Source organism: Trachemys scripta, chromosome 14 (assembly GCF_013100865.1).
Source record: "Trachemys scripta elegans isolate TJP31775 chromosome 14, CAS_Tse_1.0, whole genome shotgun sequence".
NCBI lineage: Eukaryota > Metazoa > Chordata > Testudines > Emydidae > Trachemys > Trachemys scripta.
The window spans coordinates 25,449,257-25,466,079 of NC_048311.1; the positions used below are offsets into that span (position 1 = coordinate 25,449,257).

At 41.8% G+C, this 16,823-nt stretch overlaps 1 protein-coding gene across 1 annotated transcript in view; it reads left to right on the forward strand.

Annotated features, from left to right (window-relative positions):
* The window catches only part of ANKFN1 (ankyrin repeat and fibronectin type III domain containing 1), an 83,198-nt gene extending 67,000 nt beyond the window's left edge, over positions 1 to 16,198 (forward strand). Inside the window, exons 9-15 of the mRNA XM_034790040.1 lie at positions 852 to 951; positions 2,155 to 2,287; positions 2,952 to 3,068; positions 8,297 to 8,512; positions 10,521 to 10,687; positions 12,806 to 12,956; positions 16,007 to 16,198. Of these exons, the coding sequence (XP_034645931.1) occupies positions 852 to 951; positions 2,155 to 2,287; positions 2,952 to 3,068; positions 8,297 to 8,512; positions 10,521 to 10,687; positions 12,806 to 12,956; positions 16,007 to 16,198 (1,076 nt within the window). The remainder of the gene's footprint in view (positions 1 to 851; positions 952 to 2,154; positions 2,288 to 2,951; positions 3,069 to 8,296; positions 8,513 to 10,520; positions 10,688 to 12,805; positions 12,957 to 16,006) is intronic.
* Positions 16,199 to 16,823: the final 625 nt, after the last annotated feature.

Below are 16,823 nucleotides of genomic sequence, written 5' to 3' on the forward strand. Positions count from 1 at the left end.
TAAAACTATTTACATACATCTTTTGTAGAGCACTCTCATAACAGTTCCTCCCAACTCCCATTGGGAGTCTTTTTATTGGCTTCAAAGGAAATCAGACCACTATTTTAGCAAAGACTCAAGAAAACTAAAAGCGATTTAACCAATAAAACATTAACCAAATATTTTAGAACTGCCGAAAAGGGTGATTTCTTCTGTTATCAGACCTGGTCCACCCATCGCTCTTTTACAGTCAGACACACTGTAGGGTAGATTTACACCTCAGCTTGCCACAAACTAAGTATTCATGTAGACACTTACACTACCTTATCTAATCTTTTATTGATGTCACCAAATTGTTAATGTCTGGCATTGCTTTTGTAAGTCTCATCCCTTCTTTCTAAGAGTTTAAAACCAAAACACGGAGGTCAATCGTTCTATTACTAGGAGCTTCAGAGTATAGATGGGCTCAAGTCACAAAATTTGGAAGCATCATAAAATTCAAGGGTGTTCAGATGTGGGGCTGTTTCCACCCATTATAATTGTAGGGACTATTTGCAAAATTCAGAACCAGATTTTGAATGGCCTAAAACTCAAGTTCTATGGCACTGGTTCAGGCCCGTCCGTGCTTGGGAGCAAACTAACAAGATTTTTTTCCAGATTTTGTTGGCATTAGGAGGTCATTTTAATCTTCCTTATCACCGACAGCATGAACACATAAGGAACGGGGATGCATTTCTGAAATGCTTGTCTGTGGATAGCCATAAACATACTGAAAGTAATGAGATGGGACGAGACAAATGTTCTTTATATTTTACTGTATCCCTGAAGTTCACACTCTGATTTTTTTTGTTGGTTTTTATTTTCCATTTTAGAAAGTTCTAAACTACAGAATGCTGGTCGCAAGCAATCAGTCTCCAGGAGCCTGAAGCATCTTTTCCATTCTTCAAACAAGTTTGTGAAGACTCTGAAACGGTTTGTCATATATTTCATTTTCCCAAAATGCCAATTTAGCTACAAATGAGAGCTCAGATACCAAAAAGACCGCAACTCAGACATAGCGTTGGACATGTTCTCCTGTGGCTTAAGTTGCAGTAAATCAGACATAACCGTGGTGAAGTCCATGAAGGTATAAAAAACTGGGGTGGCTGAGTGGAAAATGAGGCTCATTGAACCTAAGCCAGCACACACTGAAGTCAATGGCTGCGGACGTATAACATCATGGAACCTTGTACGCAAAACCACAATGCTGTTGTTTAAATGTTTTTGACATGCTGGTTCTGTTGCTCCTCAATAATGGTCTTTTATTTGTTTATGACATAAAATGTAGGGCGTAGACAGCACATTTATAATACCCCTTCACCAGCAAGCAACCCACCTGAGAGGTCCCTAATATTTTTAGCTAGTTCTGCGACCTTGGTGACCCAGGCAGCTCTGAGCCTTGATGGTTTGGTTTCAGTAAATGAAAGTTGCTCACACTGGATTACTTCTTCTTTCATCACCAAGAGCATTCTGTTTGCTTTTTTTTCTTTGTATTTTGATAAGAGTTTTGATTCTTCCAAAAGTGCTCTCTGGGGTCTTTAAATTCCCTAAAGCGACTGGTTAATGTATGTAACTAATTACAAGAGTAAATATTGAAAGGAATGATTTCTATGAACAGTTTTGCAGATATGCTGGCCAAATTATACCCTGGAACATTTATGTAAATCCATAATACCCCTGTTGATTTCAGTGGCGTTACTCCAGATTTACACTGGTGTGGATGAGAGCAGAACTTGGCCCATTATTGGTACAAAATGCTAACATGCACATTGATTTCAGAAAACATAATGACCCCAATCATGCACTATTTACTCAGGCAAAATTCCCGCTGAAATGGAAGTCAGTGGGTTGTTTTACTTGAGCAAGCTGTGCAGATCAGCGTCATAGATAACTACATTGTGGTAGTTTCCTTTATTTGGAGCAATACATTTCCTATGCACATTTTGCAGGAATCACTGCGTGAAGTTCTATGGCCTGCATTAGGCAAGAGGTCAGACTAGATTATCAAGAGTGACCCTTCTAACCTTAAAACCTGTGGACCTTTGTGTCTTTGCCTTTCCAGGACAGTTGGTGCTGATTTTGATAGCTATTGAGACTCTGATTGCTCACCTTCTTGTTTGTCTTTCTGCCTTTCAGTGGACTCTACATAGCTGTCATATTTTATTACAAAGACAACTTGTTAGTAACCAATGAAGATCAAATCCCAATTGTGGAAATCGATGACTCTCACACCAGTTCCATTATGCAAGATTTTCTGTGGTTCACAAAGGTAACAGGCACCTCATTTCATATACTGTCTCTCAATGAATGGTCCGTACCAGAAATTGCTCCAACCTTAGTATGTTTCCAGAACAAAACATAACAGCAGTGAAGAAGCTAAGTACTTTTTGCTTGGGTTAATTATTTTTCCTTCTAGCATTTTTTAAGGGATAAATCCTGTCTAACCCATTGATGGGCATGGAAGGCATTGGCCAAAGCAGAATTCATTCACTGAGATGTCTAATCCCACATGACCCTATTTCCAGTTACTGTTATTTAAGGGCTTCTGGGGAAAGAAGGAAGGAGTTAAAGAACATTAACCACTGACCAGAAGTTTTGAGGGCTGGTGTTTTGATTGTCCAGGATTAAAGACATCTTCACATTATTTTTGAATCCAAGTGGACACTGAATCAATCTTACATGAAAATTCACAGATGAACTGAGATAGGTGCATACTGTTTATGAAATGCTCTCTCTTTCTGTAGCTAGATATGGTATCTTTCTCGCTCTCTCTTTCTCTCCAATCAATAACTATCCACTTCAGTACCACCCACAGAAACTCAAAATGAACAATAGCTACTGATTTTTCCAAAGCCAAATATGCTTTTATTTTTGCTGCCGGCTTTTCAAGCACTGAGAACAAAGGGGATTGAACTGTGACATATATTTTGCAGCTGTCTTGTATGTGGGATGATATCAGATGGCTGAGGCAGAATATGTCCATATCCATGTCCTCATCAACAGCACTTCAAGCCAGGCAAAAGATGGTTTCAGCAACTGCACAGTTACAGGTTAGTTGCATTGCATGTTTTCAGTCGTTAATTTAATTCATGGTCTCTGAGGGACGGTGCTGCCAGCTGTTCTCTGCCTTAGCACTCCCCACTGGCTCGTCCTTGGGAGTAGTGTTAACATCTGCTGTGAAGTGAGCTGCTGCACCTATATTCTAAACCCTAGGAAAAGAAGCGGTAGGAGAAACAATGACAGAAGAAGAAACAAACATAATGCAGCAAATAAATATCCCAAGTAAGTCCAAGATTTTGCAGGTTGGGGACACACAGAAAGAGAGCGGCAATCATATCCCTGAGATACATTACTCAAAAGCCGAGATGCCTCATATGGAAAAGACCTTTTTATTGCTGTTATTTGTATTATTGTAGCACCTATAGGCCTCAAGCAAGATTAGAGCCCCTTTGTGGAACGTGCTGGGCGCACACACAGGAAGAGACAGCCCCTGCCCCAAAGAACTTGTGGTAAAAAATGACATGGCAGACAAAAGTTTGGGAGCATTATTATACCCATTTTACAGAGACATTAAGGCTTCGATCTTCCAAGGAGCTTGAGGGAGTTAGATCGCCAAATCCCATCACATGTCAATGGAAGTCCAAGGTTACATATGAAGTCTGTGGTCTGTGAAGTTGCACTCTATATGATTTTATGAAAGTATGCTGATGAGTGTGAATATAACGTAACTAAAATATGCTTCATGCGAAAGGTCTCTTGTAAGGTATCATTACAAAGCTTATAATCTACTGAGTGTGGTCATCCTATTTGTATAAATGTATCACTCTTCCATCAGAAACTAGAAATATGAAATATAACTCTGAGGGCCTATTATAATTATGCAAAGTGTGGGCCATTAATGGTGGTTTGGAATCTTGATGGCTCCCATTAACCAGGACCATTGACTGTAGATGGCTCTGTTTTACCTGTAAGTCTTCCTGTATACGTGTGTGCTGGCAAGTGGGTAATGAAGTCTTACAGTGACATGTGCACATGTCACCTGACCTGGAATCCATCTTTAACCTGGTGCTTTTCCATTGAGAAGGAGGGGGTGGGAACCCAGAGAGGGACAAAGGATTCCCGCCTTATGCAAAAGATATATAAGTGGGTGGAACAGAACAAAAGAGGCAGCCATCATGAGAAATTCCCTAGATACCACCTGAGCTGGAACAAGGGCTGTACCAGGGAAAAGGATTGTGCCCAGATTAGGAAGGCGTCCAGTCTGTGAAAGAAACTTATTGAAACATCTCTGAGGGTGAGATTTTATCTGTATTCAGTTTTATTACTGTATTAGGCTTAGACTGGCGTGTTTTATTTTATTTTATTTGGTAATTCACTTCGTTCTGTCTGTAACCACTTAAATCCTACTTTCTGTATTTAATAAAATCACTTTTTACTTTTAATTAACCCAGAGTATGTATTAATACCTGGGGGGGGGGGGGAGAAGAGAAAGCCATGCATATCTCTCTATCAGTGTTATAGAGGGCAAACAATTTATGAGTTTACCCTGTATAAGCTTTATACAGGGTAAAATGGATTTATTTGGGGTTTGGACCCCATTGGGAGTTGGGCATCTCAGTGTTAAAGACAGGGACACTTCTTAACCTGCTTTCAATTAAGCCTACAGCTGTTAGGGGATGTGGTTTAGACCTGGGTCTGGGTTTACAGCAGGCTAGCGGGTCTGGCTCAAACCAGGCAGGACACTGAAGTCCCAAGCTGGGAAGGCAGGGAAAGCAGGGGCAGAAGTAGTCTTGGCACATCAGTTGGCAGCCCCAAGGGGGTTTCTGTGATCCAACCCATCACACATCCTTCCTGGCCATAGGCTTAAAGAATTGAATAGAGATTGTCAACAAAAAATTGATCAGCCACATCAATAACACTTCCTTTTCCCCACTTTTTGTGTGATTTGTGTATGTAGACTGTAAACTCTCCGGGGAGGGTGGAGTGTCATGTGTACGTAGGGTGCCTAACACACTGGGACCCCTTTCTCAGTTGTGGTCTTTAGATGCAAACAATTATTGATAATGATAATAATCCTAGATCTCAAGAAACTGCATGATGAAATAAATGACTTACCCGGGATATACCAGAGCTGTCAATCTATCTAAGTATTTTTATGCTCCTCCTCACCCTTCCCCCCACCTCCCACCCCTCTGCATCCCAATCACCAGGGCATCTGAGTATCTCACAAACTTTAATGTATTTAGTGTATTTTACAGATAGGGAAACTGAGGCACAGAGAGGTTTGTTTGGTTTTTTTTTAAATGACTTGCTCAAAGTTACACAGAAAATCTAGAGCAGAGTCATGGAGGGAACCCGACTCGCCTGAGTCCCAGCTGGTGTGTTACCACAAGACCATTCTTCTTCCTATTCTAGGTCACTGCAAGAACTGAGTTTTATGGCATCGGAGATATTCTGGCACCTGGTGACAAACTAGCCCTGTATGGGCATGATTAAGAATATCTTTATATTCGTTTTATATTTATCTACAATGAAAGCTGTACAAGAGACCAGCCTTCCCAGGCAGCCACCTGTCTTGGAAGGTAGCCCCCAAAATATCTACAAATGTCTGGAGTACACGTCTGCTCCATCTTCGGGTGTGTCTGCACCAATCAAGGAGGGGATGTGAGCCCCAGCTCAAGTTGAAAACTTGCAAGAGCTCTCATCAAGCTACTGTGCTAAAAACTAGCCATGGCAATGTGATTGGCGGGATGGGCTAGCCACGCCGAGTATGTACCTGTTCGTGACCGTAGGCGTGTACTCAGGACAGCCAGCCTGTTCTGCAGCTCATGCCCCCACAGCTGCCATGTTAGCTTGATGAGAGCTAGCATGAGTAAGTCTCCTTGATCTGGGACACACACAAACAGCCCAGCTTGAAGTGTAGACATACCCCTTATTAGAGGACCACCTATTTTAAGCAATAGATGCTTGTCAGCGCTTTGAGTGGTCACTTGACAGATTTCACCATATTTGCTGAATGCCTCCATGTAGGTTGGCTAGCTTGGTTTCTGTGGCACGCATTCCTACGCTGAGCTAAATTTCATTTTGCCTGCACGGATTGTCTTTAACAGACCATTGTTGTTAATACTCGCTGTAAATGTACAGAGACTGCACTTTGAGATACCCAAGATACTGTGCACATTGCATTTGATTTGCTAGCAGCAGTTATAAGAGATGAGCCGGAAGCATAGAAAGATAGTGTGTTGGTCCCTGTGGTATACTGCTCTGGTGGTTTTGTGGCAAATTTATCATCCTAAACATTTGTTCTGTCACTTTGGTCCGCTGATGAACATAGGACTATCACCAATCTGCCAACCTTTAGCAGTATGTGGTCTAATGGAATCCACCCATGAAGGGTCTCAATAAAGTTTATACAGTTGAATAAACTTTATTGAGGCTGTTTAACAGACTGACTCCATAGGAACTTAGGACACAGTGGGAGAGATCAGTAACAACACAGCTGGTACGGGACTAGATCAGTGGACTCAACGAGACTGGGGATTGTAATTTTACCTGCTGCTATCATTAGACAACTAGAGCAAACAAAACATAAGTGATAGAATGCCATGCCAGGGGGACTCAAAAATGTTTTTTGCCTGTGTACTAGCAATATGTTCTTGAGTCATCATCGGCTCTTCCATTCTGTCTGCTGGGATTCAGTTCAGAATCTAGTGTTGTCAATAATCCCATTTCAACGGTTTTAATTAAAAATGGCAAATCTATCACCAGCTTCTGGCTAGCGTACTGTCTCCCATCCCCTTACTGGACACATGTGCCACTACGTACTGCAAAATCTACCCCGTGCCATGCTGCTTGGGTTAGGAGGCTAATCTTTACAGGCAGCAAAACAGAAGAGCATGTGGCAATATAGCCTTCTACAGTATGCCCTGGAGAGGGATACATAAAACTAAAATAGCTACTTAAAGCCACTTATAAATGACAGCCACTGTACGGACTACCTTGAGTGCTTAGTTTATAAACAATTTAATAATACAGATTATAAGTAAATAGTGCCTGCTAAGTGCAGATAAATCAACTCAGGATAATCTATCAGTACAGAATGTCATTAAATTAAAGTACAGCTACATACTTTCCTATACATACAATGTGCTACATTGTCAATTCAGTTTTTCCTTTGAAACAATCCCCACCCCTCACCAGCTTACTCTTGAAAACTCCAAAAGTAATGAGCATAGTTTAAATGTTAGGCATTTTTCTTTAAGACATCTGGGAATCTCTTCAGTGGCTGTCACTGAAGTCAGTGTGCTCACATCAACAAGCTGATGCTTCCTATGTGGGAAAAGGGATTTTGACAGAGGTTAGTTTGGTTCTTTTTAATAAATTTCTTTAATCTTCAGATATTTTGCCAGAAACTTTTTGGCCCTGGCAGATTGTTAGGGTCTCTGCTGTTTTTGTCTAGCGCATTTTTGGTATTCAATATAAAAGGGGCGGATAAATACCTCTCAAAAGTCCCTTTTGTCAAGAGACATCACTCATTTTAGTCCCAGATTTACCTGACCTGCATTCCGCACATATTTGGTGTCCCCTCACTTTTACTGCTGGAAATAATTTACATCAGAAAAAATAATGAACCTGAATTTATGGAAAGTGACTGACCCTAAAGGAGGGAATTCAACAGCATTTTAAGTTTCCAGAATCAGTCATTTTTGGATCCCTTATATGACATCTTTGACACCCATTGTATCCCACAATCCGACCTTGGTAGGGTGGAATGTGTATGCAGATCTTCAATCAGTATAACTCAGCTTGATTCCATTGAAGTCAATGGGAGCAGAGTTAGGCCCAAACTGAGTGTTTTTGAAAATCCCACCCTGTAGTCACATAACTTGATGCAACTAGGACAGAAATTCTGCCCTGGGTGGTGTACATGAATCACATTGCAATCTGGTCTTTTAAACAGACCTTTTGTCATAATGATCAGATTGTTATTTGCCAGTAACCTCTTTCTACACCAGCTGAGGAATTGCCCCCAAATTCCACAATGCAATTCTCACACATATAACCCAGGGCAGAATTTTTCTCGGATTGCACTGAGTGATGTTGGACATAGGGTGGAAATAGCAAACGTGCTTTGCATTGGCCTAACCAGCTCCAGCTGAGGTCAGTGGCAAAACCCTCATTTGAGTTCAGTGGGAACAGAGCTAGGCCTATGCTGCAAATGCCACCCTCCTGATGTGTAATGGCTAATGTTGTCCTTTGTAATCTGCTTACTTTCTAGAACTTGCTGGGAACTCACAACTTAGGCAGAGTTTATTACGAGCCCATCAAGGACAGACATGGCAATATCCTGATAGTTACGATAAGAGAAGTAGAGACTCTCTATTCGTTTTTTAATGGCAAATGGATGCAAATATCCAAGCTACAAAGCCAGAGAAAATCCCTTTCAACTCCCGAGGAGCCAACGGCATTAGACATCTTGCTCATAACAATCCAGGTAGCACTTTGCTTCACTTAATTTATGTTATTAATTTTTAAAAGCCTGTGACTGTGAGCATTCTTTATGGAAAAGTCATATAGGTTTTAGGCCCTGATCCAATGCCCATTACAATTCATGGAAAGGCTCCCATTGAGAGTAAAGTCTTCCATTGCCTTCAATGGGCATTAGACTGAGCTCTTAATATGGATAAAACTAATAGGGTTCTATAGAAATGACTTTAAAGACCTGTAGTATATATAGGAGACTGATATATTTTCTGTAGGTTTTTGGAACCATGCTATAGAATTGTATAGCGAGGGATGTAATTCTCTCTTAAATTCTGTAGGATGACTCTGAACAGCTATAGAGAAGGTACCATTTTCTATTCTAGTCTATATGATTTTTCCATCAGCGGTTGATCACTAAAACCAGGTTTTATTTTTGAAACCAGACAAACTCAAGATTCTGTGAGGTGCTGAGGGCCCTCAACTCCCAATGAAATCAACTCCCATTGAATTATCTACAGACCGTATCCTCCCATCTGTTTTTATGTCAAATTCCCAGTGGACTTCAGTGGTGGAATGATGCCAAGATATTGGCGTGATCCTGCAAGGTGAAGAGCACCCCCAACTCCCATTTAACATCTGTGAGTTGTCCGTGCTCAGCACCTTGCAGAACTGTGTCTATTAAAGTCACATCCTTCTGTTGTCTCATGCACATAGCTCATATCAAAGTCAAGAGAAGTTGTGTGTAAGTGACAGCAGGATATATCCTACAGAATGATTTATCAATATCTCTTATCCCTAAACCTAAGGGATCACCTCCTCATTGGAAATACTGCCAGACAAGTTATTGTCTTAGCTCTGTCTAGAGTCTCTTCGGCTAGATATTGACTACTGTGGCTAATTGTGATTTATGGTCATTTTCTTGGGTGGCGACTCTGTGCTTTTTTGCACCAGAAGCTGATGGGTAATCATACATACACATTGCAAGGTTTGGGGTAAATTAAAAGATTTCCAAACGACAATAAAACATACTTGATCTGTGCTCAACGTACTGTATTAAATATGTCTTACAGGTGCAAAAAAATCCCAATCTGGGCAAAAGTTTTATATCAGGAAACGCAAAATACAGGTCCGATCAGGTTTCCACAGAGATCCTAGTGGAAAAATTTCCCCCTAATGGTTTGCACATTCCTGTGTAATGCCCTCCCTTTCTTGTATTACATGTTGAATCATCATGCGGGTATTTTGTTCATGAAGTGCTCATGAAAATGAAGATCTAATTGCACTAGTTAGAGCCAAGCATAGCACTGGCAGATAATGTGATGGTTCCAAGGGTGAAGGCAGAGGGCCAGGTGGCTTAATCCTTACTCATTGCAGAGGGACACATTACTCAGGATGGCAGTCAACTTCATTTATTAAGGTAGTCTTTGGGGAATGCTATACATAGCCCTGTTAATGTCTGCTAGCTACAGCAAATAGAACATCGGTGCCAGTCCTTTCCAAGCTCTTTTTGATGATAAAGTTCATTGTGTTGAAAATACAGTGATTCATTTGACAATAAATTTTACTTTGGCACTATACTTGACAACCTGGTGCACACAGAAAAGTCCCCATTGATGTTAGTAGCTGTAGAAGGAGTTCACTGGAGACTTACTCTGCGCATTAAAGAGCCCTGAGCACAGATCAGAGAGGAGAATTTTGCTTTAGGACTGCAACGTGCTTCTTAGTTTTAGATAGTTAGGGTTTTACAGCTGACTCCTACAAGGTGCTGAACACTCTGAGCACCTGATCCACCAAAACATTTAAGCACATGCTTAACTTTAAGCACGAGTAGCCTCAGTGCATCAAGCTGAACATTCCTAACTGCAAGAGGATTGCTGATGCGCCTAGAGTTAAGCATATGCTTAAATGTTTTGCTGGGTTCTTAAAGCAAAAGACCTGCTATAAAACCATTATCCGACCTCTCTTCTTATCTGTGGGAAAATAGGAATTTATATGTAGGAATGTTTCTGTTCGAACAGGACACACTTTCCTATCACAAAAGAAGCCAGCAGCGCCTCCCTCCTGGCTTGTATCTGGGTTACCTGAAACTCTGCAGCTCCGTAGATCAAATCAAAGTCCTCGTACTGCAAAAGCTGCCCAACATTCTGTGTCATGTTAAAATCCGAGACAACAGCAATGTTTCCAAGTAAGTGATTTTTTTTAAATACTCATTAGTTTAAGACAGTTGATCAAACTTGAATAACTCAAGTGCCAAGTGTGTGAAAATATGCTCAGTTTATGTGGGCACCAGATATGGAATCTACTTTATAAACAGAAACAGAAGAGGCAGATAACTAATGATGAATGCTTATGATCACAACAGTGCTGTCAGTAATTGCATAACATTGAATAAAGAGGAGTAAAGTGAACTCAGAGATTTGCAACCTACAAAGCATTGAGCACTATAGGCCTAAGATAACAAAGAATTCAAGCACTGAGGCATTGAAGTCAGGGGACTGCACACCCGCGTAAAGTTAAGAATGTGCTTAAGTGGTTCAGGACCAGAGGACTCACCACCTTGCAGAGCCCATGGAGTATAATATTTATTTAGTTTATGATTTCTACTGTATGCCCCTTATTGACCATCTATCACGTTACTTGTTAACATTTAGAGCTAAATTCTACTCTCAGTCATAACCCCATTAAATGTATTGTTGGTTGCGCAGGTATAATTGTCAACTAAGTTTGGCACAAGCTGTGTACCATAGAGCTCCATATTGACCTCAAATGTGCACATGCTTATGTCCATCTATCTGGTATACAGAGGGCCTGATCCAAAGCCCATACTGGTTGAAAATCCCATCAGTTTCACTGGGATATGGCTCAGGCCCAAAGAACCCAATCCTGGGACTCTGCCTGGGTCCTCCAACATGACTCTGATGGTAGGAGCAGGACCTAAAGGCCTGATCCAATGGGAGTCTTCTCATTGACCTTCAGTGGGGGGATGGATCAGGGCCTAAGAGGGCATTAAGTCACTTTAAAATATACTCTGATCTGTGATACCTTGTTTCTAACCCCTTCCTGACCCTAAACAATAAAATAGATGATGACTGAAAAAACACATTTATTCAAATGCTGTCAGCTCTGGGTGCTCTGTGTGTTGGGTCAGCACTTTCTTCCTGGTTCTGTCTCCACAGTCCTCACCCCTGGGGCCGTGCATCAGTGCATTTTCTTTCTTCCTCTGTTTGTTTTGTTTGTTTGTTAGCCCACGTGGTTCCATCAACCAGCCAAGAACATGGCAAGATTCAAATATGGGCTGGACATTTATATGGATAACAAGACTATCCAGTGATATAATAGTTAATACTAACAACAATTTTACATTACATTACATTACATCCTTCCCGTGGTAAACAGGGCAGAAACTAGTCTCCTCTATTCCCCTCTGTCATTTGCTGTTGCTTCCATCTGCTCTGTGGTGTGGAGCTTGACTGTTCTGCCCAATTCTAAGGATTCTTCTTAAAGTATCTCTTGGGCATCCTCGTTTCCTCACACCAGATGGTTTGCACTTGACAGCTTCATGTGGGAGACTGTGTTGGCATCCAGAGTACATGTACCAAATATATCCAGTGCTTCCTTCTGATTCTTGTGGAGATGGGCTGCTGGTTGGTGTATTCTTGGATCTCTTAACACTAGTTTTGGAAGGGATACAAAACCTCATGCCTCAGGGTTTAAAACAATCTCTACTATTAGGAATTAGGCTCAGACCTTCATATGGGGCCAGATTACCCCATGCCTGCCTATTGTGGGGTTTCTTGCACCTTCTCCTGAAGCATCCAATGCTGGACGCTATCAGAGATAGGATACTGGACTAGATGGACTATGGGTTTGATCCAGTAGTGCCATTCCTATGCTCATCTGCTCTAGACCTGAATCCAGTTCATTGGCTGCATTCAGTACCGGAGATGTCTGCAGCTGATCAGACATTGAACTCGCCAGTAAAAGCAGCTGTAGACCAACGTATATTTGAAAAGACATGGAATGGAGTTCTTGTCAAAGAAAAAACCTTGCTGAAATATTTTGAAGGCAGTTGATTTTCAGGTGTTAGCAAGAAATGATCAGCTTGATGTACACGTGCTAGAAAAATTAAACAGGAAACTTTTTTAGGTTGTTTTTTTTAACCACAAACAAGCAGGACTGCATCATTTTAGAACATTTGTCTATTTTAGGATTAAACCCTTAACAGTTCCCACATGCACATACTGTAAATTCTTCCTTGTGCACTGAACTTTTGTTATATTTCTAATTTTAACTCAACGTACAGAGATGAGTGGGAATGGCTCCAAATGCTTTCTGGCTTGGAATCGGTGGAAAGTGTGGATCATGCTTCAGACTGCCCTACTCCGTCGTTCTTCTATGAGCTCCAGATGGCAGTGAAAGCTCTCCTCAAACAGATCAATCTACCTCTGCGACAGGTATTATACTTTGTGGTATTTATCACCTTTATTTTTTTTTTCAACTGGTTCTTGGGAACATGAATGAATCTAAAAACTGTATCTATTTCTACTCGTGATTACATAAGCAATCAGAAAGAGTTTAACTAGGGTTATTTTAAGTGTGTTGGCAATATCAACTGGTAAAAATCACCTTTAGGATAGTGTGCTTTCCTGGAGTCTTTGAATATATGGGTCTAAAACACTCAATCAACAGGGCCAGTTTTTCAGTAGTCTTCCTCATTTGCATTTGCAGGCACATGCCTTTGTGTTTGTGCAACTGCCTGCATTGTCAAAACAGGCACTTTTGTACACACATCAAGCAGTAAGGTGTGCCTTTATCCAACTTGCAAAGGCAAATATGCGTTTGCCTATGGCCATGGAGAATTTCCAAATTCCTGTGGCTGCACCTGCAGATATTGTAAGCACTTATAAGAAGATCAGTTGAAAGTTTGGCCCGAAGTATACTACTGAGTTTAAATTCTTTTACATCCAATGGAAATTTGGTGCTTCTGAAAACGTAGCTCCAGTCTTCCAGAGATTGAAATCCTCTACCCATTGAACAGGGATATCGTGGGCAGGAGCAGTGCAAGCTTCCCTAAATATATGGAGATATACACCTATCTGATAGAGCTGGAAGTGACCCTGAAAGATCATTGAGTCCAGCCCCCTGCCTTCACTAGCAGGACCAAGTACTGATTTTTGCCCTAGATCCCTAAGTGGCCCCCTCAAGGATTGAACTCACAACCCTGAGTTTAGCAGGCCAATGCTCAAACCACTGAGCTATCCCTCCCCCCTTCTACACAGTTGATGAAATCCTGGCTCCACTGAAGTGAATGGCAAAACGCCCATTGACTTCACTGGGGCCAGGATTTCACACAGTATCTCAACTGAGATATCGCCAGTTGAGGTGAGAGCATAGGTGAGCCTCCATCCTTGTCAATCCTTGGCCTCTGTCCCAGTCAATCCTTGGCCTCTGCTGATGCTGCCATTAAAAATGTCCATTAGGGCCAGCGGCAGTAGTGGAGACCTGTCTAGCTGAAACTGGACTGAGTCCCGACACAAATGTATTTCACATAGGCCGTTAAACAAGCCTATAGTGTGTTTATAACTTATGTGTCACTCACACAACGCTGCATGAAGTAGGAATTTACTGCGGTTATACAACAAAAGACACTTCTCCAATTGCGCCCAAGCCATCGGAGATATGTGTCCTGTACAGCCCCTGCGAGAGACTCTGGGTCTTTAACTTAGGCTGTAGCTGCTCATTCTTTTAAGTCTCCAATTCAGTCCCTGGTGAGTTGACCAAGATAGCAGCAGATGCACAGTTCTATGGCCCAGATTGCCTACCCTTTACTTACACTTGTGAGCAGTTGCTCACACAAGTATTCGCCCTCACTTTAGTGAGGCTGCTTGTCTAGCAATATACCACTCCTGGTGAGTGAGGGTATCAGAATCTGGCTCTATGGCAAACTGCAGAATAAAGCAAATCTGGGCAGGTAAAGAATTTGCTGGAGAAAGGGTAGAAAAGATTAAGAGAGAAGCCAAGCTGTGGCTATGATGCAAGAAAAAAATTAAAAACCGTGAGACTAATTCTTATTCGCAGGAAGGTCACTTTACCTGCTCTGGCAATGTAAAAGAGGCCTTGCAGTGGAACTATATTATTGGCATACTCACTTTATGGCCTCTTTACACATCAGACATCAGAGAGATGTAAAGTGGCCTTAGTGTCAATGAATCTAGTCCAACTTTTCAATGAAACTTTTTCTTAATACTGAAGGGCTGGGTTTAGGCCCTACTCAGACCCTGTGCCCATGCAAAATCCCAATAAGACCTAAGTACATCCCAAATTAAGACTTTCTCATAGACTTTAAGGTCAGAAGGGACCATCATGATCAACTAGTCTCACCTCCTGCACATGGCAGGCCACAGAACCTCACCTCCCCACTCCTGTAATAGACCCCCTAACCTCTGGCTGAGTTACTGAAGTCCTCAAATCATGGTTTAAAGACTTCAAGTGACAGAGAATTCACCATTTACACTAGTTTAAACCTGCAAGTGACCCGTGCCTCGTGCTGCAGATTTGCGGACACTCCCTCCAATTTCAGAATCCTGTGCAGGGCTCCATGCTAGTGGGTCCCCAGGCAGGACTGGAGTGCTCATGCCAAATTATTCACTTTTTAAAAAAACTAATGGAGTTCTGCTGAAGGCAGTGGGGGCTGGGCAGAGTGTCAATCAGAATGCAATTTGTTCCTTAGGCCCCAGTTCAACCACGCACTTCAGCACATGCTGAGCTCCATCGCCAATCAATGAAGCACTTAAACACATCCTTAAAGCATGTGTTTAAATGCTTGGATGAATCAGGACCGTAATTGTGGATTAAGGAATTTAATTTTGGATCAACAAAGGTATATAAGTGCTGTTGTTATTTATTATTTGTATTGTGGTAGCACCTACGAGATCCAATCATGGCCTAGGATTCCCTTGTAGCAGGCACTGTACGAATATCGAACACAAAGACAGCGTTTTACATGGCAGCTACACAACAGCCTTCATCCAACTACTATTTGTGCCGATTTCCCTTCATGCAGCACTTGCTAAATCTTTTCAGTCCTGTGTCGGGTGGGGGTGGGAGGGTGGTCGCATATTTCTCTTAACCAGTCCTAAATTGAATCTTAAAGGCTTTTAATTGAATCCATTTTCATGTTTTCACATAATTATACAATCATAATCTTGAAAAGCATAGGGCATGTGATCATTTTCTGCCTAATAAGAAACATAAATGTTGTTTTCAGGGGGGTTGTTTGTGTGGGGAGTTTTTTTTAATGTGAAACATTACAGCTTGAAAGCCTGATTTTATGTAGCGACATTAACCCGAGTTTAAGTCCCCCTAATATTTATGTTTTATAAAAATTCCGAGCTTGATGTTGTGCACGTTTGCTTTAATGTTTTATATCATTGGGGGTGTTGTTTATATAAGTGCCATGTTGTAACTCTCTCCCACTTCTTTCCCCGCACGTGTCCCTCTGCAGGCTAAGCACTTCCGTCTGTATACACAGGAGGTGTTGGAACTGGGTCACAATGTCTCCTTTCTTCTCCTGCTCCCCGCCTCAGACGACGTCTGCACTGCCCCAGGACAGAATAATCCTTACACCCCACATTCAGGATTTCTTAACCTCCCTCTTCAGATGTTTGAACTCGGTATAGTAGCTTGCTTCACCTAGAAATATTAACCCAGACTCCTTATAATAAAATCACAAAGTTGTATCTGTTTTCCCCCTTGTCCCAGTGGAGAGTCAATAAATCACATGATGGCTTTGGCAACAACACTACCTATAACTGTGTACAAGTTATAGAAGGAGCATAGCGGCTGGAATATATACTGTAGCCGTCATTATTGAAATGCAAAGCATACAGCAAAAGCCCACAGTTATCAAGCATAAGCCCTAGTCTATTATGGAGGAGGAGGATGCGGGGGTGGGGGGGGTTATACTGCTCGTAAGATGCCAAAGCTGATATTCTGAGGGCAGCCACAAAAATGTCTTTATTCTGAAGTGAGGCTGGCATCATCGTGGAGAAGAACTAGGTCCATGGACAGATGGAGCAGTTTTGTAGTGCAGAATTATTGCTATAGATGATCCTACTCAGGGCCTGAGACCCCAGTGCCTTAAGGATGTTCAGAGCTAGATTTCACACATCAGGCCCATCTCTTTGGTCTTCATCCTGAAATATCAAAGGGCCCAATGCTAGTGTAGGGATGCAGCAAAATCCCCATGGTGAGGCGAGGAAGAATCCTGCATCACAGCCAGTTCAACCTGCCTGTCCCACTGCAGTGCATGCTGGGGTGGC